Raw genomic sequence first — 25,245 nt, forward strand, 5'->3', positions numbered from 1 at the left:
GACCTCTGCAGCTTAAGGAGGCACCCACTGCTTTTTTGCTCACTTCTACCTAGCCATGACAATTTCAGTCCTGCAAGCAAGAGATCTGAAGGCTTAAAGCCAGAATCAGAATCAGATGCCAGGTTGCACATTAGGTAAAAAGTAACCTCTTCCTTCTCCTTCCCTTAAGAAACCTGACTGAAAAGAGGAAGGAGAGGAGCTAGGAAAAATGCTTGGCTGGTCAAACAGTGGTGCCTTGTAGTGGGGTTAGCGGGTGGGAAGACGGAAAAAGCTCAAACCGCAACGCTCATCTCACTCCCCCTCCTCTTTGATGCGCTGTTGCTTGTTGCGACGAGCATCCATGTCAAAGTTGAAGTCATTCCACTCATCGCGAGGTGGGAAGGAGATGGTCTGACGGAGGGTGAAGCGCACAGCATCAATTACACGCTCGCCCCGGGTCTCACTGGAGCCCACACTGACTGTGGAGGCACCACTTGGGGTCCGCAGGAGGTGGGGAGGGGACGAGAAGTCGTGGAGTTGCCGGTGGTCCAGGATGCCTTTCCAGATGGCATGTCGGAATTGCTCAGGGATTTTTAGACTTGCCAAATCCTGTGCAATAGGGAAGCAAATCAGGAAGAATTAAGACAAAGAGACAAACTGACATTTAGTCCACACCATTCTGTCATTCCCCAATGCTCGGCTTTAACTGACCTGCATTTACTGAACTCTAAGTTGGAAAATAAAATTAGCTCTTTATTAATCTTTGGCATATATGTAACTAAGCACAGATATACAGGCTTGAGGTGCCATCTCTTCTTGTATGTAGCATTTTACTTATTCTCTATTGGTCTCAGTTTCTTCAGTGGTAAAATAGAGGTAATATTTAGATCAGAGAACACAAATACCCAAACAAAAACATTAGGTAAAGGAAACTTCCAACTCTCAAATCTACCTCGCTCTAATCACTGGAAGAAAGATATTAATGGAATGCCACCACTTCTCAAATGAGGAGATGGGAACAAAAGATTACTAACAGATATTGAACTCTTTCAACATGCCAGAGGTTGAACTAATTATTTTTTATTCATGATCTCATTTTTTTTTTTTTTTTTTTTTTTTTTTGCGGTACATGGGCCTCTCACTGTTGTGGCCTCTCCCGTTGCGGAGCACAGGCTCCGGACGCGCAGGCTCAGCGGCCATGGTTCACGGGCCCAGCCGCTCTTTGGCATGCAGGATCCTCCTGGACCAGGGCATGAACTCGTGTCTCCTGCATCGGCAGGTACACTCTCAACCACTGCGCCACCAGGGAAGCCCCATGATCTCATTTAATGCTAAGATTAGTGGTAGATATTATTCCACCTATTTTATAGACAGAAAAGCTGAAGGTCAGAGAGGTTGATAATTCTAAAGTTACACAATTAAGGAATGAACTGTGGATTCAGGACCGCCTCTGAGCCTAAAACTGCCCTAATGGCCAAAAGGTTTCTTGGTGTTTGGATAAATCAGGGTATCAAAATACAGAGTACGTGTCCATGTTCTGTGGTTGGGGGTAGAAGGCATAACAAAGATGGTTGATCTTAACTAACTGTGGTAGCATCTCTGTTTACCTGAACTAGCTCCTCATTAACTTGTTTTAACATTGGCTCACATTTTTTATGGAGCAGTATGGTAGGTAGAAAGAACATTGTGCTTAGACTCAGAAGACCTTGACAGAAGTTCTTATTCTGTCACTGACTGGCTCTAGATCTTCATTAAGTCACTTATTTTCTACTGGCCTCAGTTTCCTCATTGGTAAAATGGGATACAATTCCTTTTTAGGTCAACACTTACTGTGGACTCATATGCAAATGTGGATATGAAAGTATTCTGCAAATTATAAAGCACACTATGTAAATCTTAATCATCTGAATTATTACTATGTTATACCATGATTAACCCATCCTTGCATCTTAGAGGGAATACTTGTAACAACTCCAAAATTTAACCATATTCCTTTTCCAGGGAGGTATGTGAGGTAACTGAGACTGGTGTTGAGAGTCAAGAAGAAAAGGAGTTGTCTATTTCCAGTGATGAGCAGGAAGAAGCTGAAGTGAGGATGCGGAAATTAGATAGCCTCCCAATATTTTCTAGTTTGGAAATGTGCAGTGTGGGTACTCCAATTTCCTATTCTAGCAGAAGAATACATTATAAAGAAGTTATTCCACAAATAGATAAGTGAGCATAGCTCTTTATGCTTCTGAAACTCACAGTAAGTCCAAAACTCTCTATACACTAGGCTCCATTAATCTGCATTACTCTCTAGATAGATTTTAACTTATACTGACAGGTGAGAAAGCTGTGGCCCAGAGCCTGGCCCAGGACCTAGCCAACACCAGCAGAGATAGATTTGTGGAGAGCATCAGCAGATCCTAGAAGCTAAAGGGGCATCCTGACATACTCCTCAGCAGGGACAGTGAGCCAGTTGAAGGTAAAACTTTAAAAATATAGGGAAGGGACAAATTTCCTGTTCCATCATGTAAGGCTCTCAGACACAGGGCAACCCACTGTCTTGTGTCAAACTGCCTTCAATGGATGCACATCATTGTAAAGTTCTCTGAAACTTGTCAGAACGTACTCCTAAAGCTTTCTCTATAGCTTTTACTTTTAATTTCTTCCATCAGGGAGCAGCAGCCAGGGGTGATTGAGGGAGTGGAGAGGGGTGGGCATAGGGGCAGCACAGCATATACTTGTCACCAGAGGGCAGAGGTGTTCTCACGCTTGCAGGGACATCTCTAGCATCGGTGCTCAAGGGGGGGTGGGGGGCAAAAAGAAGTCCCAACTACAGAAGCGGCAGCAGAGACAGAGAGTATCTTCTTCCACCAGCCCAAAGGGACCTCTGGAAGCTAGAAAGGAGGATAGTGAACCCCAAAGAGAGTAGCATAAAGAGCAGCCTGGGAGGAAAACCAGATTGTTGTAAACCAAACAAAATGAGCTCCCACTCATGTGAACAGTAGTTCAAGAAGTGCTGTAGGAAGCAAGAAAATGTCCCCTCCTATCCAGCTTGCTTCCAAGACTATCAGAGCCAGAAGGCAATGATCTTGAACCTAATTGGATTAACTGAGGCCCAGAGAAGCAAAGTGATAACCCCAAGTTCTCATTACCACTAAGAAGCATAGTTGGGACTTGAACCAATGACCAGTGATCTTTCCCAGTGATCAGGGATGGCTGGGACCTATTCTGGTAGAATTGACCATGAATGAACATATGGTTCTAATCGAGAGGCACAGCTCAATCCTCTGTGACATCTTATTTTAAAGAAAGGCAGAAAAGGCCAATCAATAGAGTTAAAGACTGGAAGCTTACATCTCAGGGTTCTATTCCTGGTTCTGTCATCAACCCATCATGGCAAATGACCATATTGTCGTCTCTCCATGTTTTAAAGTGAGAATAACATCACCTGATTCCTGCTATCCTCCCTGGGGTCTTACACCAATTAATAAGAGCAACCAAAAAGTCCTCTGAATTCTTTAGAAATCATACATTCCTTGAAGGTGGGAATCAGATCTCACTCCCACTCTGCATATAGTATGCACACAATAGACAACTGCTGACTGATCAGAGAAGCTGAGGACCACTGATCCTGAGCTTCTCATATGTAGAGGTGGAGGCTTGGGAATCTTTCTAATACGGTTATGGGTCCCAACAAAACTGAGGACTGGGGTAGGACAAAAAACAGAGGGGATTCAACTACACGGTGAATGTCACCAAAGGGAGGAATTTAAGGAATAAAACTCAAGAGAAAAGTCTAACGTTTACTTACATCCATGGAGTAATGCTCAATCTGATAGATGGTGGTCAGCCCCTGGGTCGTGAAATAGTCCAGACATGATGAACAGCCCAACCTCGCTAAGAAACTGCAGAGGGAGGAGGGAAGAGGAAGGAGGAAACAGAAAAAGAAAGTTCACCCCAACTGCATTGGCAAGATAAAGGAAAACCCAACATTTTGCCCTGGGATGCCCTACATAAGAGATTAGGGGCAGACAAAATATATGTGGGGCCTTGGATTGGAGGTCTGGGGATGATTAGGGACACAAACTTTAGGTCTATAAAATTAAAATCAACTGCTTAAAGATGCCTGCAGAGCAGAGATTTTCAAATGGTGACTGGTAGAATTCTAGGGGTTCCATATCAGTGTCTTAGGAGCCATTGCAGGGGGTGAAAGGAAGGAGTCCAGTGCTCAGGTTTCCAGCCCTCTTGCCTCCTAGCTCCTCACTTCAAAAAGAGCACCTCTCCTTCAATTGTTTATATCTGGGGTTTCTGAGAATGGTTTATGTGGCTAAGAAAAAATTGTAGGCCACTATACTGTGAAGTCATTCATGCTTTTTGATCAGTGTCCTCATCAAAATACAGACCTACTCCTTTACGGCTCTGGTCTCAGATTGGTGACGCCACCACTGTCGCAGAGCCAGATGCTGGATGATGAGCCATGCACTTTGTCATCTCTCTGACACTGCTAGTACTGTTGCATCCATCACATGGGAACCAACACATATTATATCAGCAGCCAAATGAAAAAATCATTCTGCACATGAAGCAGGGCACTAGGCACGAGATTTGGGCACCAATGCTTGCCTCTGTTGGAAACAGAATTTTCCAGACTTCATGCCTTTCTTTCTTCTGGCTATCTGAACTCCCTTTCCTGGAATGTCCCTAGTTCCCATACAACAAAGCAAAAGAGGCCATCAGGTTCTTGAAAGTCCCTGTCATTTTTACTAACATTCAAACTTCTTTATGGACATCCAACTCTAAAATAATGATCCCATGGTGGCTGAGAGCTATGAGGCCTAGAGAGCAGGAAAGGGAGCAAGAGAGCAAGTTTAGTGCCCATTTGGGAGCCCCAGCCCTGAGCACCAATCTGAAGGCCACATCTTACTGTAAAAATGTGATGGGGGAGGGGGGGAGTAAGTGAAGATGGGGGAAACAGGCATGAAAACTTATATGCCTATCAACTCACATTTTCACTTTTTCCCATGCTGACTGTTGTGGTTTGCTTTGATTAAACGCTGCTGATGACTCCATAGATCAGAGATAACAGTGGCGGAACTTCAACCACTGGGCTGCTTTACTTTCTTTCCAACTGTGCTATTAACTTTGATGGTGTCCACCCTCCACCACCCAGAGATGCTTAAGACAGGACCCCAGGGGCACATGCTGTGGACTCACCTGACAAGGCTGCAATCTGTGGGGTACGGAGGTGGGGGAGTGCAGTGGGAGGTGGATGGCATGGAGAGAGGGGGAGGGAGGGCCTGGGTGGGGCTGAGTCCATTCATGTCTCCAGCCATTGGCATGTGGGTGCCCATCATAGGAACTGAACAGAAGCAGGAGGAACAGAGAGGGTTACTACCATCATCACATACCAGCATCCCAGTGGTCCATCTCGCCTGGTTTAATGTTACCAAGGGCCTAATCTACCAGCCTTCCTTTTCAGTCTTATCTCTCACTACACCCCTTTAAACACCCTACATCTCATTGAACAGAATAGTCGCCAAACTCCAAACTAATTACATACTTCTTGACCTTGGTACATTCTCTTAGGACGATCTCTTCCCACTTTGTTCTCTACTTCTAATGCTCTGTCCCAGTTGCTTGCTGCTCCTGATGTTAATATAGTCCTCCTTGTATTTGTCTTCATGGGTTATATTTCTGTGTCCCTCACTAGGCTAGTCTCCTGAAGCATGGAGATTAGACCTTATACACATCTGGGTCCCCACAGACCCGAGCACAGTGCCTGGCACAGAGCAGATGCTCAGAAAACTTAAGTGAACAAACCTTTGAATGAAAGAGAGACCTTTGGAATATTGGTTTGGGAACAGGAGGATTTATTGCAATATTTGTAGGGAACCAAATGGCTCATAAGGAAGGATGCAATGAAAGACCCCAGCTCTTTTTTCTGGTCCATTTCATGATTATATTTGGGAACACCACCAACTTGGTTTGGTTTCTTACTAAACCATAAAGTGTAAACATTCACTTATAGAGAAGAAAACCTCAATACCAATAATATTTATGAAACAAATTTTGTCTTCAGGTAAAAAAAATAGTGAAATAACATATCTACAAAAAGATGAATGTAATTTGCTTCTACTTCAGTGAACAGTAGTGTGCCAAAGGGGAAAGGCCTCTGCCACCAACTAGCTAGCTAAAGAGCATAGGCCTAGCATGTCTTATCAGTTTCCCCATTGACTTTCCTGATGCCATTAGAGGAAAATTATGAAGCATAAATAAGAAAAAGTAAGTAACCTGTTACACAAATGTGAAGGATAATTACCACTACCACTATTTTGTCATCTCAAGAAAAAGTTGAGGACTCTAAGACATCATCAGAAAGAAAGCAAAAAAAAATGGTTCCTTTTCCTTTTACTGTCGAAACAGCAGACCTGCCAAAGGGTCAGGTTTAGAGTCTTAGGATGTATTTGTCACTAGTGAGAGAGCAGTCTGGCTCTAATGTCTTCGTTGTCATACCAGGTAACCGAACCTCATATATCTCTTATCTCATTAAAATCTAAACATGTGCTATCAGAACCAGAAAGAGTCATAATCTTAGCCTCCCTTAACTTCTTTAAGAAAACCCAGTCTCTTCAAGGCAACAGTGAAATGCAAGTTTAAAGGCTTGATCAAAATAATGAACGATTTCTAGGACAAGACTGAGGCACTGTTTTATGAGGGTAATTATTGGATACATGGACAGTATTTGGGCTTTTGCATCCCTTCTGCATTTTTACCATCCTTTTTTTCTTTCAAGTTTGGGTATCCACTCTGCTAGGTTAAGTTCTAGTGGACAAGCTAATAATATTTACAGCAAAGCTATGCACCAATCATCATCCATGTTGAGGCCCGATTCTCACATTGTCTCTTATAGTTATACTTAGTTGATATGAAGAATCTGTGTGTGAATAAATAAAAGGGAGACTCCTTTCCCTATGTCAATTCTTTAATAACTGTGTATAGGATGGAATAGATGAGTTGAGAAGCCCAAAAGTGTAGGGCCACAGACGCATAAACTGTTAACTGTGCAGAGTGATAATTTTATGAATGGAAAACTGAGCATTAGAGCAGAGAGGTGACTTGTCCAGAGTTATGCAGCTAACGCTGCAATAGAGTCCAGACTATGATCTATTTCTCTAGATTTTAAGTCCACCACACTATGCTACTTCCCACAAGTTGGACATATTTCCTTTTGACTATCTCAAAGAATGTAGAAGGTGGGTCCCCATCCAGGTTGGCAGGATGTCGACTGCGCATTTTCACAGATATCCTTATCCCTACTAAAGGAACAGCCTTCTCTGTCTCTACCAGTGTGCTTTGTAATGAACCATACATCTTAAAAGTGAGAAAAAGTTCACCGTGAGAAACTTCAGCCACTCAACTTTGATCTGTCTTGTCCACTGTGCCTCTCACGTAGCTTCAGAGCAAGCCTTCCCCCAATCCCAGAGCAAAGTCTTCCCCTACACTAGCCCTATTGGTCCTCCAGCTGCAGCTAAAGGGAGATGCTCTTACTGTTGGCTCCCATGCCATCGGGAATGGTGGTGGGAGTGAGGGTGTTGCGCTGCTGAGGGTTGATAAGCTGGCTCACGGAAGGCAGCTTGTTCATGCTGTTCATTTTGTTCAGAGGTGGGGAGTTGTTCCCGTAGGAAGACTGAGACTGCATCGAGGTCCTGGGAACACAAACATGGGAAGGATGGTGAGCACAGGACGCTGAAGAGTGGGGACTGGTCATTTCCAACAGGTCTCATATTAAAACATAACCTTAACTATACACTTGCAAAAATATTCCTCTAGAACAATGACAGGAACTTATTTGTGTTTCTATCTGAGAATCTCTCCTACCTTGGCAGGGATCACAAGGCTATCATCAAATCGTGTGTTTCCTACATGAGTAGAGGACAAAGCTGAATATCTTCCTAAAGCATCTCCTTTGTGAGAGGGGAAATCATTGCATCGTCTTTTCCCCTCTATTGTTTTCTCCATCCCTTTCAATGTGAAAATCAATAAGGGAAAAGAACTGAGTGAAGACCCAAAGGCTTATGAAAGACATGGAGATGCCATGCTAAATTGCAGCTGAGGCATTTCACCTATAGCTTCCTAGGTCATTTGGGCATATGCAGAAAATAACCACAAAGCCAGTCAAACAGGGCATTTGGTAGCACAACCTGCCATCATGCAGAGGCCTCAACACGGAAACATGCTTTCTCAGCTTAGCTGTTCATGGGCCATGAGAGAACCCACCGGAATGTCAACAGCCTCTCTACACAAGGGGAACCCGGGAGTCCAAACAGCTGTTCTGTTAAGTTTCCACAAGTCTCTTGAGAGACAAAGAAAACAAAAACAAAACCAAAAAAAACCCAGTTTTCCATTCAGCATTATTTCAATTTGGAGATTTACTAGAATTGGTTTGTCATACTATGTATTATATTATATACAACATTCCCTATTCAACTGCCATTCCTGACTGTTCCCTTGAATATAAAACTAGTGGTATCTACTAGAATCGGGGAAGGATATAGAGTCAGATAAACAACGTTTAAGTCTCCCTCCAGCATATGTTAGAAAGCTATAGGTCGCTGTGCAAGCCAGTAAATATCCCTCATCAGAAAACTAAAATATATAAAAACTAAAAATATATACACTTACTGCATGAGTTAGATGCTAAAGGTGGGAAAACTAATAAGAAATGGTCCCATCTCAGAGAAGCTCATAGAGTAGTGGATACAATGGGATAACAATCCAACCTACCTTGTAGGGCTATGGTGAGAACCAAAAAACATAAGATGAGGAAGAACTGTACACACTGTCAGGCATTTACTGTGTGTCATTATTGTGACCAGAGAATGAAGATTGGGCTGAGCATGCAAAAGGGGAAAACCTCCCCGTTTACACTCCTCAAATAAAATGTATTATTTTGTTCCTATTTGTCTCCTCCCTGCTGCAGCCATATCTTTATTAGAGAAGAGAGGAAAAATGTTTCTTTGAGTTTTATTTGCTTGTGTGTGTGTATGTGTATCAGATTTAGAAGGCTCTGTAAATGAATCCAAGTTCCAAACAAACATGGTATAATAATGTTTGAAAAAATAACAAGTGGCTCTAACACCTGAGTGCTACAGTCGTGCTAGGCTTGGACTTCAAAGCTGCTTCTCTGTATTCTCCATAATTACAGAAAATAGGGAAGACTCCATTCCATATCACTGAAGAGCCACAGCTAGAAGAATTCAAACAATATGCTATATTTGCATAAATGAGCATGACAATTAATGTGCAATTGACAATTCAGCTGCATTTTAGAATCACTGTCTTAAAGTAGGAGGGTATTGATTTCTCACTTTAGCCCTTCTCAAGAAGAGAGGTTTAGATCCATGTTGTATAAATGGGTATTTATATAATAAACTCTCCCAACTGTTAGATTCTTCAGGTTACCAAGCTCTCCTTTATCAATTTTCCAAATGAGTCTCACATCCCTGTGGAGGAGGACATGGGATGGCAGGGTAGGGAGGGGTAGAAATGATTATGCCTGTTGTACAGATGGGTAAATATAAGACTCTAAGAAAAAATGTGCCCAAGTCACACATTGTTAAATGATGGGCTGAGAGGTCTCTTGGCTCCTAGTCTAAGAGTTTTTCCTTTCATTCTGTGACATCTTCCCAGAAGTAAGACAGTGGAGTGCAATAGGATACATCAAGAAGTGGGTGAAGTAGTGAGAGGAAATAGGAGACCAAGGGATATAGTAAAGGGAGACCCAGCTATCCTCAAAACCACTCCATCCCTGTGTAGAAGGCTTGCATAAGAGTCAGCACATTTGAATACACTTAGGAACATCTGTAAATCCATATCCAAGTGCAAGAACGTTCAGGGCAAGGTGACCAAGAGAAGCTTTGCTAGGTGCTTCTTCCTCTATCTTTGCCCACCACAAAGTAACAAAGATGCCAGGTTGCCCAGACTCCAGAGGCAGGTTGGTCCTCTGTAACCTAAAGAAATGTCTACATATCTCTCCCATCCTCGCAAATCAGTCAAATGTACAACAAGAGCTAATGGAAACATTGCTTGAACCATTAATGCCCACCACTAGGAAAGTAAAAATGTATTTAAGAGCTATGAATTTTCCCTGGACCCTCAATTATAGTGAATGCCTTCTTCCAAATCCTGTTACAATTTCTTTCTCCTGTTTTTTGTGGTCTTTATTTTTGACCATTTTATTAGCTCATTTATTTTAAGCCACGTAAATTATTGTTGAGGAAGGTAGGTCACAAACCATAGACAAACAAAGAAGGAACATAAATTTTGGAGCCAATCGAAATATTAGAGTTCACATTCTCGATCTGACACAAATCAATTAAGTGACTTTGGGTAGTATATAGGTCTCTGGAGTCTCATTTACTTAATCTGTAGAACAGGCATTACACTCACTCCAGAAGACTTGCTATGGAGATTAAATGAGATTATGTAAGTGCCCTGGACATTGTCCTACAATTTGTCCTAGAATTCCACCAAAGGATTCCTTCTTTGGCCTTAAGTCTTCCATTGCTAATGAAAAAGCAACTCTCTAGTGGAATCTGGCAATATATCAGGGTGAATCTATTTTACCAAACCACTTTTGCATGGCGGGATCCGAGAAGGGAAAGGGATATTGGGGGTAGAGCAAAACACCGTGGATATGGAGCAGGTCAGAAAAAGGGAAGACATGAACATGAGAAAAGGAATTGTTCCTCCTCGAAATTTTGCCCAGTACCTCCCCAAATGTAACTTTTCTCTCTAGCTGAGGAATCTTGCTTCTAAAGACAAACAGCTGCATTTATTCTCCAGCTAGATCAACTGTAATTATAAAATATTTTCTATCAGTTCAAATGTATGCATTTATATAAACATCACTATAAACACATTAAAAACTTCCATAAAAATAGGGTGAAGGGGAAAAAAAACTTCCAGAAGAAAAAACAAACATTAAAAAATTAAACATACTCACTAACCCTTTAAGAAATTTGTGAATTCCTTAAAAGGGATTAGAAGGTTTTTAGATTAATTGAAAATGGTGCTAATGTAACAGGATCATCTGATTTTACTATTATACTTTTATCTAAAACATAAACATGTTTTTTCTTAAGTATTTTTCTTGTTTTTCTTAAGTATTTTTCTAAGTGACTATATTAGTTTTATTTAGAACGGTTGTTTTTGAAGTTTTTAAAACTTGTTACTCGAAGATCAGAACGTACTGTAATTTTTTTAAAAACCTATGCACAACAGGTTCCACCACAGATTTCTGGATATTTCCTAACACCAGTGTCACAGAAGCCAATTTGTTTAATAAACTGGAATTTGATTTAAATTTCTTCTAGTGAACTTGGCAACTGAAGATATAACTCAAGGCTTATTCAGAGATGTGAACAAATGATGCTATAGTACCTAGCTCTTTATGATGAAATTAAACATGCACAGGGCTAAAATAAATTTTCAAGTTAGCATGGGCATTGAAATTTACTTTTAAGACTGATGACCTTGATACAGAGTATCTTAAATAAAAACACCAACTATGACAATAGTGTAGACAGAACCAAAGTGACCTATTCTTCTTGTTCTTTAGACTTACACATGGTACTTCAAGCACTTAAGTGAAAATATTCTAGCATTTAAGGAATTAAAAAAAGCAAAAGAGACAGAAAAGAAAAACTGCGAGATAAACCAAGATGCAAAAGTTTATTGAAAATTAAAATCACACATCCATAAAGCAACAGCCTGAATAACAAGAAATCATTGCTGTGGTGACAAAGAATAAAGAGCTGGTGACCTGGTATGGGGAGCAGATTTTTTAAGTCTTTATACTATTATTTTAAAATATGATTTAAAATAGAAATAGATTCTCTAAAGTCTTTGAACCAAAAAAGAAAAATTATCTACTCTTCCTGTCTTTCATTTTTAGGCCAGGAGTGTTGATTTAAAAATGTGTCTGCTTGGACATCACTTAAACAAAGCATAAGTGTCCTGGACACGGCAATTTGAACAGTGTCAGTGATATGGCTGATTTTATGGAGCTCCAATCAAAGGAGTTAATTATAGATTTGGGGAGAGGACTTTGAATTCCATGGTGGACATGGAAGAATGATATATGACTGCCTGAAAGAATATTACTGGGGTAGTTTTACCCTCCTCTTAAAATGACAAAAGAGGTTTACCTGCCTTGGGGTCCAAACACAAATTTTGGAGGGTTTCCAAAAGCAAGGAAAACTATCACATCAGATGCTGACATGGGGTGGCAGTGGCAGGACCTGACACAGAATTAATGAACTTTCTACTACATATGAGGGGAGGATACTGGTAATGCAAGTTCTCAAAAAGAAGAAAAAATCATTCCCCGCAGTGGTTACTCATGGTAGTTATTACCTCTCTGCCCAGCAGTACACTTGACACCTTAGCTTGTTACTATTTGCAGTATCATTGCATGACCAGCATTAAAAGGGCCTGAGTCTCTCAGTCACCTACAGTTTACTTCTGCCCAGACAATAACAACCTTTTTTTTCTCCTTTTCTTAAAAAGACATCTTAAGTTTGAGACCTGCTCAAAAGCTTCTTCATGAGTTTTAGAAACACAACAGGAGGTAACAGAAAAGGGTTCCAATAAACATCGTAATGCCCCTCTTCCCAACCTGAGCTCCTCCCTCCCAAGAAACAACACAAAAGCTCACAGACAGACACAGGGGTTCCTGATGGACCAATGCTAGATCTAAGGATACAGAATCTGCAGAAAATGTCCTTTCTTGTACAGTTTTGAGTCCCTTCAAAGATTTTCTTACTAGTGGCTGTGTGCCTTTGAGCAGTTGGGTCTCTGAGCCAAAGTGTCTTCAAGTCCTGGCTATGAGGGCTTGATACACACACACACACACACACACACACACACACACACACACGGAAACACAACAAACACATACACTCAAAATACAGAGATGGGGCTCTATGGGTACACTGATCGGTTTGGGGGGCTGGAATGTCTAAAGAAGACGTCAGATTGCCTCGGGCTTTCTCTCCGGGGCTCCACAAGCTCATTCCTGAAGCAGGCTGAAAGGAGACTGCAGAGAGGAACCAGAGAAAAGAAAAGATGAAGGCTTAGGACTTCATATATTCAAATCAACTGAATACAGAAACACATCCTTCTACCTTCATGATCATAGCATAGTCAGAACAGAATGCCGCATGGCTATTTTTGTTCCTTCCTCTTTACTTTCCTTTAAGATTACTCAGAGATGACTTCCCAAGATTTTTATGAAGAAGAAATGAGAGAAGGCAATGGTAGCTATCTAGAACTATTAGAATCACCTGTGGAACTTTAAAGACATGCATTTTCCCGGATCCTTTCTGAGACCAGGCTTGGATCCAGGCATACATATACTTTTAAGAAGTTCCACAAGTTACTCAGTTGAGGACTATTGAGACAAGGTAGGTCAAGATGCTTAGTATGGTGCTTGGCATACTGGACTCAATTAATTGCAAAAAGGAATGCAGAGACAAAAAGTCACTGCAATCTTTTGTAAAATGTCATCTGCCCAATTATGATACCTCATTACTGTTCCTGTCTAGCTTAACTCTGAAGTATGAAGAAATATGATCTTATCAGTCTGGGGGCTGTGTCATCATGCCTTTGTAAAGAACTACTAATGAGCATTTTGCATGTGCCCAGATTGTGATGGATAAATATCCTAATCCTTTCAGTCACAAACTTGGTCTAGAAATGCACATATCAAACTCACAAAAGCAACTTTTGCATAATGAAGAAATCAATTATGACACAAGGATGCCAGGAACAAATCCTCTTATTTTCCTAAGGGTTGTGCAACCCCATGAACTGTTTGGGAATTACTGCCCGGATGGCTTCTGAATCACATTTGGTTACTCCTTGCAAAGGAACAAAGCAATTTTCACTTGTTCAGTGCTGAGATTTAGTAAGCCATCTTACCAGCAAGAATTGGGATCATCTTAAAGAAGATGCCAGAATACAAATTAGTAGGGACGCAATTTATTACCAACTAAAGAACAATGGCTTCGACTTCTTGTGTGGATATTACATCTTGGGGCTTCTCTTGGACCAAGGATTGCATAAGACAGCAGAAATCATCTTTCACTTATGAAAAAAATGTCTGGATCAGAGAATTACACACTGAGACTAGAATTGAGACAAGTTCTGCAATGAGACGTGAGAACTTAGAAAAGTGATTTAATCTATCTGAATTTAATTAATCTGAGGGTGTTTTTCTGCATTACCAATTCAGAGCTAATAAATCTCTGTCCTGACAACTTCCTAACATTTTCGTGAAGTTCTAAACTAACTGTGTAAACTGTAAAGGCTTGTGCAGTGCCATGACCTATAAGCTTGAACCACATGAAACTGCCCATATTTACCTTTTTTTTAATCTATGAAACTGGCAATTTCAAACAAATATTCTGGAAGCGTGGAGAATTTCTAAGTCAGACTTAGAAATATGGTATTAGTCATATCTGTCAGTGAGAGAGAGAAAGATTTGTGTCTTCTGCTTTCTTCTACATTGATAATTCTGAAAATATTACTTTCTTCTTTCTCAGATACATGAATCAGAGGAATAATTATCAATATTCTTGAAGAAAATCGTAGCCAGATGAGCTTAAAGAAATAGGACTTTACACTGAAACCACAAGGGTAAATACCAACTACCTGATACAGGGACAGAAAAATGGGAATGAATGCTTGCTTTCTGTTTTCTTATTATGACTTTCTTCACTAATGAAGCAGTCCAGAATATTGTAAAGAGCTATGTCTTCCAGATCTGATTCTAGTCTCAGATTTATTATGAACTGGCTATGAAATCACAGGTGTAGTTCATTGGGCCTCAGTTTCCCCAGCTATAGCACAAAGGGGCTAGAACTATAGTCTTGAAGATTCTGTTCTGCTCCAATATTCTCTGACCTATATCATTGATACTAATAAGGCGCGATCATCAAGTGATCATAAAGGAGAAGGAAACGCTAAGAGCTCCTCAGGATGTCATACATTTGTATTAAAATCAAAGTACATCTATCCTGTAGAAACTTAAAAACAATTCTCCAGTGTTGGGCTAAGTAAAATTTTAACAAAATAATGCTGCTCTCAGATCAGATCTTACCCAAGAAGGAGGGTAAATTACAGAAGGAAAAAAATGAACAAGAGATAGTATTGGTCAAAAGTACACATGTCAAAAGATTGCTAAAAAGGTCTCAAGTGGCTGCTGCAAAACTGTCTTAAGAGTTCATGCGCCTTGAAAATATGACGGTAAGGAGTCCAGTGGCAAGAATGTGTCCAATTTGTCCTCTCGCTAGATTCTGGCTCCTATGAATGTAACTCCCTATGTTTATTCTAATATGAGCAAATCAGCTAAAATCAAATTTCCTTATAAATGGGATAAAGCCTACTTATAGCTATAACAACTCGATTCACAAAAACTCAGTGTAAGATTTATCCTCCAGAAAGCCTATGATCATGAAGGTAATTGTGAAGGAATTTTTGAATAAGGAAAACCATGCACAAATGAAAAGCAAGCAGCGAGAAAACATATAGTGAGGAACTAATAGAAGCAATTAAACTGAAAATATTTTATTGCTACCTCGTACAGAGTGTATTCTCTTCCCACTAATTTTCACTCTACTGTAAAGAAAAGCATAAAATTGATTCCTTACCAGCATAAAATATTGGTACTAAGTTTTTGCAAAGGAAATTACAGGCTATCATAGGCATTTTCCAAGCTGATGTATTCTTTTCAAATGATTGCCAGGAAATAGATTTCCAGTTTTCTTTGTCTAATCATTCGTGCTCTTTCTTGGAGCTTTGTATAAAAATAAAAGAGCTGAAAAAAACTGAGCTGAAGAATACAGCAACTGGAGAATTTATATAAATGTATATCAATCATTGGAGGGAGACCCATGTATATATAATGTAACAAAGACATAATTAGATCAAATGTCTATATTTTGCAAAGATTTCATTTTGCAGTCTGTTATATTTCCATGCACAAGTTATCACAGCTGAAGTTAGCTCTTATACACTGTGAGACAAGCACTCAAAAACATGCAATGATACATATAAATGGACACCACAAGAAACTACGGGGCTACAAATTCCTTGCTATTTATCTGTGACCACACATGCAAAAAAGTGAAAATATGTCTCTAAAATCTTTTGAGCTTCTTAAAATAATAATTTTAAGATATATTTTCTTCTTTGATGAAATAGATTGTTTTATGGAATATTAATTATAAATAAAACAATTTCCCTTTAGAGCAATGCAAGCCAATTAGGCTAGATAAGTTATAAGCCCTGGATAACTCATCATCCAGGGACATGGGACTATATATCCTCGTGTACTACATGTAAACAAACAAACGCACATGCCTTCAACTGAAACAGATCATCTTGGCTTGTAAAGTCTCTAAAACTATGACAAAACTATTCCTTCTACTGTCTAATCTATACAAGTTGTTTACAATTGTCCTATGAACTTACATGATGCTGAGAATAAACTTCCAGAGCTTTCTTAAGATTCAAAAGGTGTTCTGGTTAGGAATTCACCACCAAACCGTAAACTATAGGGTGGCAGGAACCTCATCTATCTCATCTCTATTTTTACTGCTTTCACGTAGCAGATCTTCAGTAAAAAGCTTATTACGTGAGTCACGTCAACTATTCCAGTCTTAGCTGATGATGAACCATATTTTGTGTCTAGATGGGCATGTCTTTTTCAGCCAGAAGAAAGACAAGAGAAGTCTCTGCTAAAGACTGCTGTTGTTTTGTTAGATACTGAAATGACACCTTAAAAGACTTCCTAAAATCTTTTGATATGTCTCTACTTTAGAATATATAGATTAGCTTCCAGATACTCCTATCAAAAAATATGAACATCAGGAAGCCATGAAGAAGCCACCCTTTTATCTAGAAGAAGGATTGGCAAACTATAGTGAATGGGCCAAACCTGGCCCATAAACTAAGAATAGTTTTTACATTTTTACAAGGTAGGAAAAATTCAAAAGAAGAAGAATGTTTCATGACAAGTGAAAATTATATGAAATTCAAACTTCAATGTCCATAAAATAAAACTTTATTGTAACAGCTGCTCTCATTTGTTTACATATTGTCTGTGGTTTGCTGCTGTGCTTCTGAACTGGGGAGCTACAAGAGACCATATATATGGACCAGAAAGCCTAAGGTATTTACTACTGGTGCTTTACAGAAAAAAAAGTTTGCCAACCCCTGTGCTAGAGGGTCAGACCTTTCAAACCACACCATTTAATACTGACAGAACTTTTCTTGTTAAAAAACGGCAGGAGGGGCTTCCCTGGTGGCACAGTGGTTGAGAGTCTGCCTGCCGATGCAGGGGACATGGGTTCATGCCCCGGTCTGGGAGGATCCCACATGCCGCGGAGCGGCTGGGCCCGTGAGCCATGGCCGCTGAGCCTGTGCGTCCGGAGCCTGTGCTCCGCAACAGGAGAGGCCACAACAGTGAGAGACCCTCGTACCGCAAAAAAAAAAAAAAGGCAGGAAATCACGGAGCAACTAGTTCATCATGATCTGCTATGGAGTAGTCCTTCTGAGGTCATTTTGGCTAAGCCAAACATTTCCAGAGTGAACTGGTGATGATCTGAGAGTATGTCTTAATAGCATGACATGCATATCTTGGAGAAGGCATTTATCCCCTTTCGGTTTGTAATTGATGTTACAAGTCTATTTCTTTGATTCCTCTTTTATGAGTTTATAAGAACTAAATCAGTTTTGCACTTGAATGTATTAATATATATTTCTATATGATATCCTAAAGACTATATAGGATTGGCAATGGGAATTCTGTAACCTTGAATTCTAATTCCCCTTTGGAGTACGCTGTGTCCCCAAGGAGCCACCTGATTCAACTTTCCAGTCAGCCTTACTCTAAAACCTTATATTTATGATTTGCAAAGTTTCGTGCCAGAAATGAATGGTGAGCTCTCTTCCAGGAAAAAAAGGTCTTAAATGCTCAAAGAGCCTGAAGTCCTTTAAAGAGAGAGCATACTTATTTTCTATTCCCCTGCTGCCCACCCCACACCTCATGGTCAGTAGGTATGGGCTCAGAGGATGCCTTCTGACTATCAGAAATGCAGTCCAACCTTCTCACCTACATTTATTTTGATTAAAAAAAGAAAAGCAATCTCTTTTTATTACACTTTCCATAGATATCTCTCTAGAGTAGCTAATGATATATGAGAAAAGATCCACTATTTATTGCTCATTTACATTTCTATTGTAAAAGACAATCTTTGACTTAAGCAAGATGGTTTGGGTTTATTTTTTTTCACCTGAAGAATAAAGTTAAATGCTTGAATTACTAAAATGAGCCCCAAATGTCTATATTTTACATCTATCTGCAGAGACTCTGGCAATACTTCCAGTACAGACACAATAGTTTTTAAGCTAACAAGTGATTATTCTTAGCCACAGAAGGGTAAGTATAAGTGGTGTCTTGATTCACCAACATCTCTTCCTTTTATAAGAGCTATTTTATTCAGGTTAGTCATAAAACAATTAACATAATCAAAGATCCAAGAATCTAGGTAAACATTAACATGTAAATAGGTTGTATGTATATTCTAATATGGTTGCAAAATCTGGCCTCATTGATGTAAACATGTATCGCTGGAAGAAGACCTAGAATGGGGATGTTAAAACATAGCAATATGATGCCACTTTGCCCTTCTGCATCCAGATGTTTGCCAAATGAGCATGCACTGGGACTCTGAATCCTCAACGCAGCACTCAAGACACATAGTAAAACCTATGTGCTGTCTCTATAACAGTTTTCCCAAAAGTGGATTGTGTGCATCCCAGGAGAGGGACAAAATAGTCTATTGAGATGAGGAAGAGAACATGTTTTTAAACAGACACATTATTACTAGAATAGAGTGTGTACTCAAAGTTCTACTATTGATAGATGTGCTTGGATCAGAGGCATAGACAAGAGAACTAATTCTGTTAGTGTGAGTCTCTTTTGTAATTCACTTGAAATGGTTTGTATTCAATTTCAAAATATAGGTGGAACTTCTCAAAGGGAAGGTTATAAGAAACACAGAAGATTGTTGAAGTGAAAAAAGGTGTCCCACCCAGCCCTTCTGAACCTACCACATTCTGCTCACAACCTCATCTTTTACATCACCCAACCATCACCCTGTTGCTGACCTGAATAAACAGTCATCTTACTCACATCTCCTAAAATGACACAGGGACACACTCACTGTTTCTGAAGTAAATGCTGGTGTTGCTGTTGCTGCTGCTGCCTGTATGTTTCAATCGTGTGCTGAGGAAGGTACTGCATGAGTTCCAGGGATTCTTTGATCTTCAGCAGCATTTCATAAGTCTCACGGCCCCTCACCTATGTCAAAGAGCAGAAGAAAAGTGAAGAAAAAATGAAGAGCTGTAGAACTATCAGAAGTACAGTCAATGCTCATTATTCGTGGATTCTGCATGGACGAATTCGCCTACTTGTTAACATTTATTTGTAACAGGGAAAACAACACTGGCAGGCTTTACAGTCATTCACAGACATGCGCAGAGTGATGAAAAGCTGATTCAACCATTGCGCAAGTTCCCAGCTGAGGGGGGGAGAAGGTGATGCTCCGCCTTTTTGTTTCAGCTCTCATACTAGAAACAGGTGTCCTTCTCATAGTCTAGTTAGGGCCACATTTTTCACTTTTTGTGGGTGATTTTTCCATTTAAAATAGTTCCCAAGGGCAGCTGCCATGCTATCTTCTGTTCCTAAGTGCAAGAAGGCTGTGATGTGCCTTATGGAGAAAATATGTGTTAGATAAGCTTAGGTCAGCCATGAGTTATAGTGCTAGGGGCAGTGAGTTCAATGTTAATGAATCAACAGCATATATTAAATAAGAAACACACATGAAACAAGGTAATGCATTGATCAGTTACTAAAAACATGACCAGAGGCTCACAGGAACCTAATCCTGTATTTCCTCTAGGAGCAATGATTCAGTATTTGCTCGTACAGTGTTCACAGTGACTTCATAAAGCATAAGTATCACAAATAACTAGAATTAACTGTAACTACCTCTAGAAGGACACAAGTTTTCAGTGGAGGTAAAATGTGCTTCCTTCTTTAAGAGAATCTCTTAAAAGCTTTAAAAAGTCTGAGCAGCTATTTACAATAGCCAGGACATGGAAGCAACCTAAGTGTCCATCAACAGTTGAATGGATAAAGAAGATGTGGCACATATATACAATGGAATATTACTCAGCCATAAAAAGAAATGAAATTGAGTTATTTGTAGTGAGGTGGATGGACCTAGAGTCTGTCATACAGAATGGAGTTAGCCAGAAAGAGAAAAACAAATATCGTATGCTAACACATATATATGGAATCTAAAAAAAAAAAAAAAAGGTGATCATGAAGAACCTAGGGGCAAGATGGGAATAAAGACACAGACCTACTAGAGAATGGACTTGAGGACATGTGGAGGGGGAAGGGTAAGGTGGGACGAAGTGAGAGAGTGGCATGGACATATATACACTACCAAATGTAAAATAGATAGCTAGTGGGAAGCAGCTGCATAGCACACGGAGATCAGCTCGGTGCTTTGTGACCAGCTAGAAGGGTGGGATGGGGGGGTGGGAGGGAGGGAGATGCAACAGGGAAGAGATATGGGGACATATGTATGTGTATAACTGATTCACTTTGTTATAAAGCAGAAACTAACACACAATTGTAAAGCAATTATACTCCAATAAAAATGTTTAAAAAAAAAAAGTAATCCCAGTCAACAACAAAAAAAAGTCTGAGCAGGACCAGGACTAGAGACAGGCAAGTGGAGAACAAAGGGCACTTGCCTGACCCCGAGAGTGAGTGTCTGTTTACCCTGTGCACCCTAGCACATCATCTGTCTCCTTCCTGAGCACGAGAGGCAGAGTTTGTCAGAATTCAGAAATGGAAAGATTTTCTCTACCTTTTGTTGGGTTAACTCCTACTAATCCCAGCTCTGGGATCATGCTCTTTGAGAAGATTTTCCTGACCTCAGTCTTTTAGGCTGATTCTTCCATCCTTCCTATGTGCTCCCACAGTGTCATGCCTAGCTTTGCTGAAGCACTGATTTCATTGCATTATGCCTATTTGTCTCCTCACTAGAAGGCAAGATCTTGGAAGGTAAGAATTGTACCCTACTGATCTCTAAGTGCTCAGGGTTTCGCATTACTGCCACTCAACAAATACCAACCAAATTCATGGTAAATTAAGGGTGTTTTTTGTTTGTTTCTTTACACATTACAGTTTGATTAATTCTTCACTAAAAATAAGATGTAACAGAATACAGGATATCTCCTCCATTAGTACAAACTGAAATTTCATGAAAAAAACAGCTCTTCCAGTGGTTTCTATCTCATCAGCTGAAAACATATTAGGTCTTTCAGAATATCTAGTATAGCAGGAAAATGTTTAACTTAGAGTTCACATGTCAGTTTCCATATGTAGCCTGAGAAACAAGACACTGAGAATCTTAGCTAACTCACTGTCTAATTATTCTGCCAGCAAGCAGTCTAATTCCCTTACCCGAACTTCAGGGCCCAAAGAAGAAAGGGCTGCAAGCATGGCACACCCAAACCTGTGGCTTAGTTTTAATCCCAGTCAGATCTCCTGGCCTAGCTTGTCTGTGTCGTAAGTCAGTGTAGATGGCATCAAGAGATATACTGGTTACCCAAACTCTGCTGCCACTCTAGATAGCAAAGACCTAAGGTAATAAGAATTCGATGAACTATAACCATAGCCTAAAAAGGGGCACTTTGGTGACCTTGAGAGGGCTTATATTCCTTGTAGGAATGAAAAATGCTCCTACAGAATAACTGGGCCAAGTCTCTGGCCATTCCCATATAATTGAAGATTCTGCCTGGCTTGGCTTTCTTTATAGCACTCCCTAAGAGAAATCCCAGGCAATTCACTATGTATTATCAACTTTGTGAATGCCTTCTGACAAAATTTTAGTCCTAAATTGGTATGACCATGCTATCTAACATCATCTTATCACTCTTAAATAATGAAGTACAAATTAATTTTAAATATTTGCATAAGAAAAATTTTATTAGGAAGGTAGCTTTGACTGGGTGAGCAGTAAGTAGAAGAGCCCACACTGTTAATATGTTCCAGAACTGTAGAGGGAAGGAATAATTTCCTAATTTTGAAAAAAATAAATTCTCTGTTTTATCTCACTAGTCTCCATCACCCTCTTCTCATTGTCACAGATAATCGAAAGATGACCCCAGAGTAAAAGCTCATTCAAAGAAGGTGAAAATGAAGCGATCATGAATACCCAAGGGAGACTCACTGGTAAGTATAGCAGTTCATCATCTGGGGATCTTCGTTTCTTGATGGATGTCATCTGGATGCCATGTGTATTTTGACGAAAAGCTGGTGGAGGAAAAATGCGAGTTTCATCCTGGGAATATTTCTGAAGCAATAAATACATTTATTACACACACAGTAGCACGAGCAACACTTATGAGATTAGAATTTCTAGTTCTAAGCAGCCAGTAATTGGTGATGATTGCTTTTACCTTAGGTGTAAACCTAGCAATAATGAGGTGGGGAGGAGGGAATGTGAGGGAAAACAAATGAAAGAAAACCCCGGGGGAGGTCGGGGAGGCTGGAAAATGGCCTCTGGCTTAAGTAGTGCTGCAGGAATCCTTGTGTCTTCTTGGTATGGGTCTGTGAACAGCTGTTCAGGAAAGGAAGATACATTGGTTTTGTGTTTTATTTTTCAGGTCATTTATCTTCCAAGGAGGTAAATGCATGCTATAGAGGTTGTCTTGCCAGTGCATTCAGCCTTGTGAGTTTACCCTTCCGATGTCAGTATGTACATCACATAATTTTTGATAAGCAGTCTCTCCTTCCAGGACCTCAGTTTTCTCTTTGGTAAAATGAGTGAATTAATCTCATAAATCCCTAAGGTTTCCACAATGTAGAAACTACACCCAGGATCCAGGGTATAGAGAGGATTCTCCTACCAGAGTTCAAGTAATCGTTCTTACTGAAAGTTACTGATTTGTTGGTAACTGAGGTGCTCAGGGAAGTGTATGGAGCTAGGCCAACAGACAGACCTAAGAGGAAAATAAGGGTGGAGATATAATTATGGATATAATATGTACTATTGATATTATATATATAATATAAATCCTATATATATGATTTTTTGAGGAATAATTAGGGAGAAAAAGAGACTAACTGGAAAAGCAAATCACACTGAACAGCCAGAAGTTAACGGAGGTCAGTTGTTATAACATTGTTGTTCTATAAAATGTAACAGAAATTTTTATTTCTTCAACAGAATAACCAGTAAAAAGATTAAAACATTTTTCATGATACAATTCATAGTGTGATGTTCTTTACAATACTTGCTGTAGTGATATCAGGCTTATGCAAGACACCTTCTAGAATTATGTCTCACGCTTTAGTAGCTCGAGTGGATCAATGGTTTTCAAATACTTGTTACCTGAAGAACCTCTGTTATCTGAAGGCCTCTGGGGACTTGTACCTCACAGGCAAGGGGTGGTGTGAGTGGAGCATGAAACCACATCCCACCCCAATTCCTGCTTCTTCAGCTACGACAGCTCTGCTTTCAGCTATTTTGCATTCTTTGAAATATTTCTTTAATAAAAGCTTTTACTGCTTAAAAAGACCAGTTGGAAAAAAACTGACCTAAATCATTAACCTCACTATAAATGATGTAACTAAGGCCCCAAGTGGGTCCTACACATCAAGGTTCAATGAAACCCAGATCTGCATGTTTCCCAGACTGCGCTTTATAAAATGTGTTCTTAAGTCTCACTATTCCCCCAGACTCATGAGGAAGGCAGGTAGCATTTTCAACCCTCATGCTCAATAATAAAAAAATAAATGGATATCAATAGGCTAACATACTGCTTCTCAAACTTTAGCTGGCAACAGAATCACTTGTAGGTCTTACACAACATAGGTTCCTGGATCTCACACCCAGAATTTCTGATTCAGCAAGTCTGGGAACTAAGAATTTGCATTTCTACCCCGTTTCCAGATGATGCTGACGCTACTGGTTTGGCAGTCATATTTGGAGCATTGCTGACTAAGAAATCCTCACCGTGATGATTTGCTTTTGAAAAGCTATAGTGTACACCTGGAGTCCATTTCAGCGAGAGCTGCTCCCATCAGCTCTGGGGCCCTGGGTCATACTTGCCTCTAAAGCCCTTAGGTCTTATTCTGCAGCTTCTCAAAGATCACTCCCCAGCTCCCCTCTCTGGAGAAGACTTAACCCCATTTGGCCACTACAGCTACTTACGGCGCTTCGTACCATCACCGTTCTTTGTGCTGTCCGAGACTTGCTGCTTTCTGATACTGTCTTCATCTGCCTTCCTATCTCTCCCTGGGCAAGCACAGATCCGGGCCTCAAAACAGCGGCGGCCCAGGACTTGCCCACTAGGAATTAGAGAAGAGGAGAAGAAAGGGTTAAATTAAAAGAATTTGAAAAGACCCCTGCTAGCCATCACCAGTGCACCACCACTACCAGCTCGGTTATGGCTGCTTTGAGGATGGGCCCCAAAGCATCTGGCAGAACACAAAAGTGCTTACACGCCATGAGCAATATTAGTAAATAGCATCCATTTGTTCTGCAAAGAACCTCCAAGCCATTAGCTGAACAGCTGTATTTAGCTACATATTTTGAAGGAAACTTGAGTTAAGCCAGTGGATGTCTCCAGATAAAATCCCCATAGGCAGCTCAGACTTATTCAAAGAAACTGTTAAATGCCTCAGGGGCCACATGAAAACAAACACTGTCTAATCAGAAACTATTCCAGTCAAATGTCAAGAATTCAGGTATGAAGCGACTTGAACACCTTCCCAATTCTTTTTTTTTTTTCTCTTCTACCTTTACCCACCCCGTTCTGTCTCCACTTTCTTAGATCTTTTATGTAAGTGTTTGCAGCAAGGATTTAAAACACAAAGGACAAAATCAAGGGTAGCTCTCTGCTGCACATGTAAAGGTAATGATAAAGCAAACACAGTTTCACTTTGCCCTCTGCCCAGAGTTTCTATAGAATGACAATTCTGCAAATGCCACTTACTCTCTGGTTTCCAGAGTAACGATGATTAAAATTGGACGGCGGTTCATCCCTCCAACACAACTGCTGTTACACATGAAATTGTACAAGACTGTCGTGAATTCAGTGCCAACCTTAACACGGAGAGGGGGA

General features: G+C 40.2%; 1 protein-coding gene across 10 annotated transcripts in view; it reads right to left on the reverse strand.

Annotated features, from left to right (window-relative positions):
• Positions 1–291: 291 nt before the first annotated feature.
• The window catches only part of TP63 (tumor protein p63), a gene marked incomplete at both ends in the record, with an annotated part of 244,135 nt that continues 219,181 nt past the window's right edge, over positions 292–25,245 (reverse strand). For 4 of the 10 annotated variants that reach the window (XM_079704358.1, XM_079704356.1, XM_079704360.1 and 1 more), the window contains 8 exons: positions 292–588; positions 3,779–3,872; positions 5,182–5,326; positions 7,516–7,673; positions 19,260–19,396; positions 22,347–22,429; positions 24,333–24,469; positions 25,117–25,226. In XM_079704358.1, the coding sequence (XP_079560484.1) occupies positions 292–588; positions 3,779–3,872; positions 5,182–5,326; positions 7,516–7,673; positions 19,260–19,396; positions 22,347–22,429; positions 24,333–24,469; positions 25,117–25,226 (1,161 nt within the window). Of the gene's footprint in view, positions 589–3,778; positions 3,873–5,181; positions 5,327–7,515; positions 7,674–12,951; positions 13,067–19,259; positions 19,397–22,346; positions 22,430–24,332; positions 24,470–25,116; positions 25,227–25,245 lie in introns of those variants that run through there. The other 6 variants (XM_079704359.1, XM_079704361.1, XM_079704364.1 and 3 more) reach the window with 3 other exon arrangements.

This window comes from Hyperoodon ampullatus (genome assembly GCF_949752795.1).
Source record: "Hyperoodon ampullatus genome assembly, chromosome: 5".
Lineage (NCBI taxonomy): Eukaryota > Metazoa > Chordata > Mammalia > Artiodactyla > Ziphiidae > Hyperoodon > Hyperoodon ampullatus.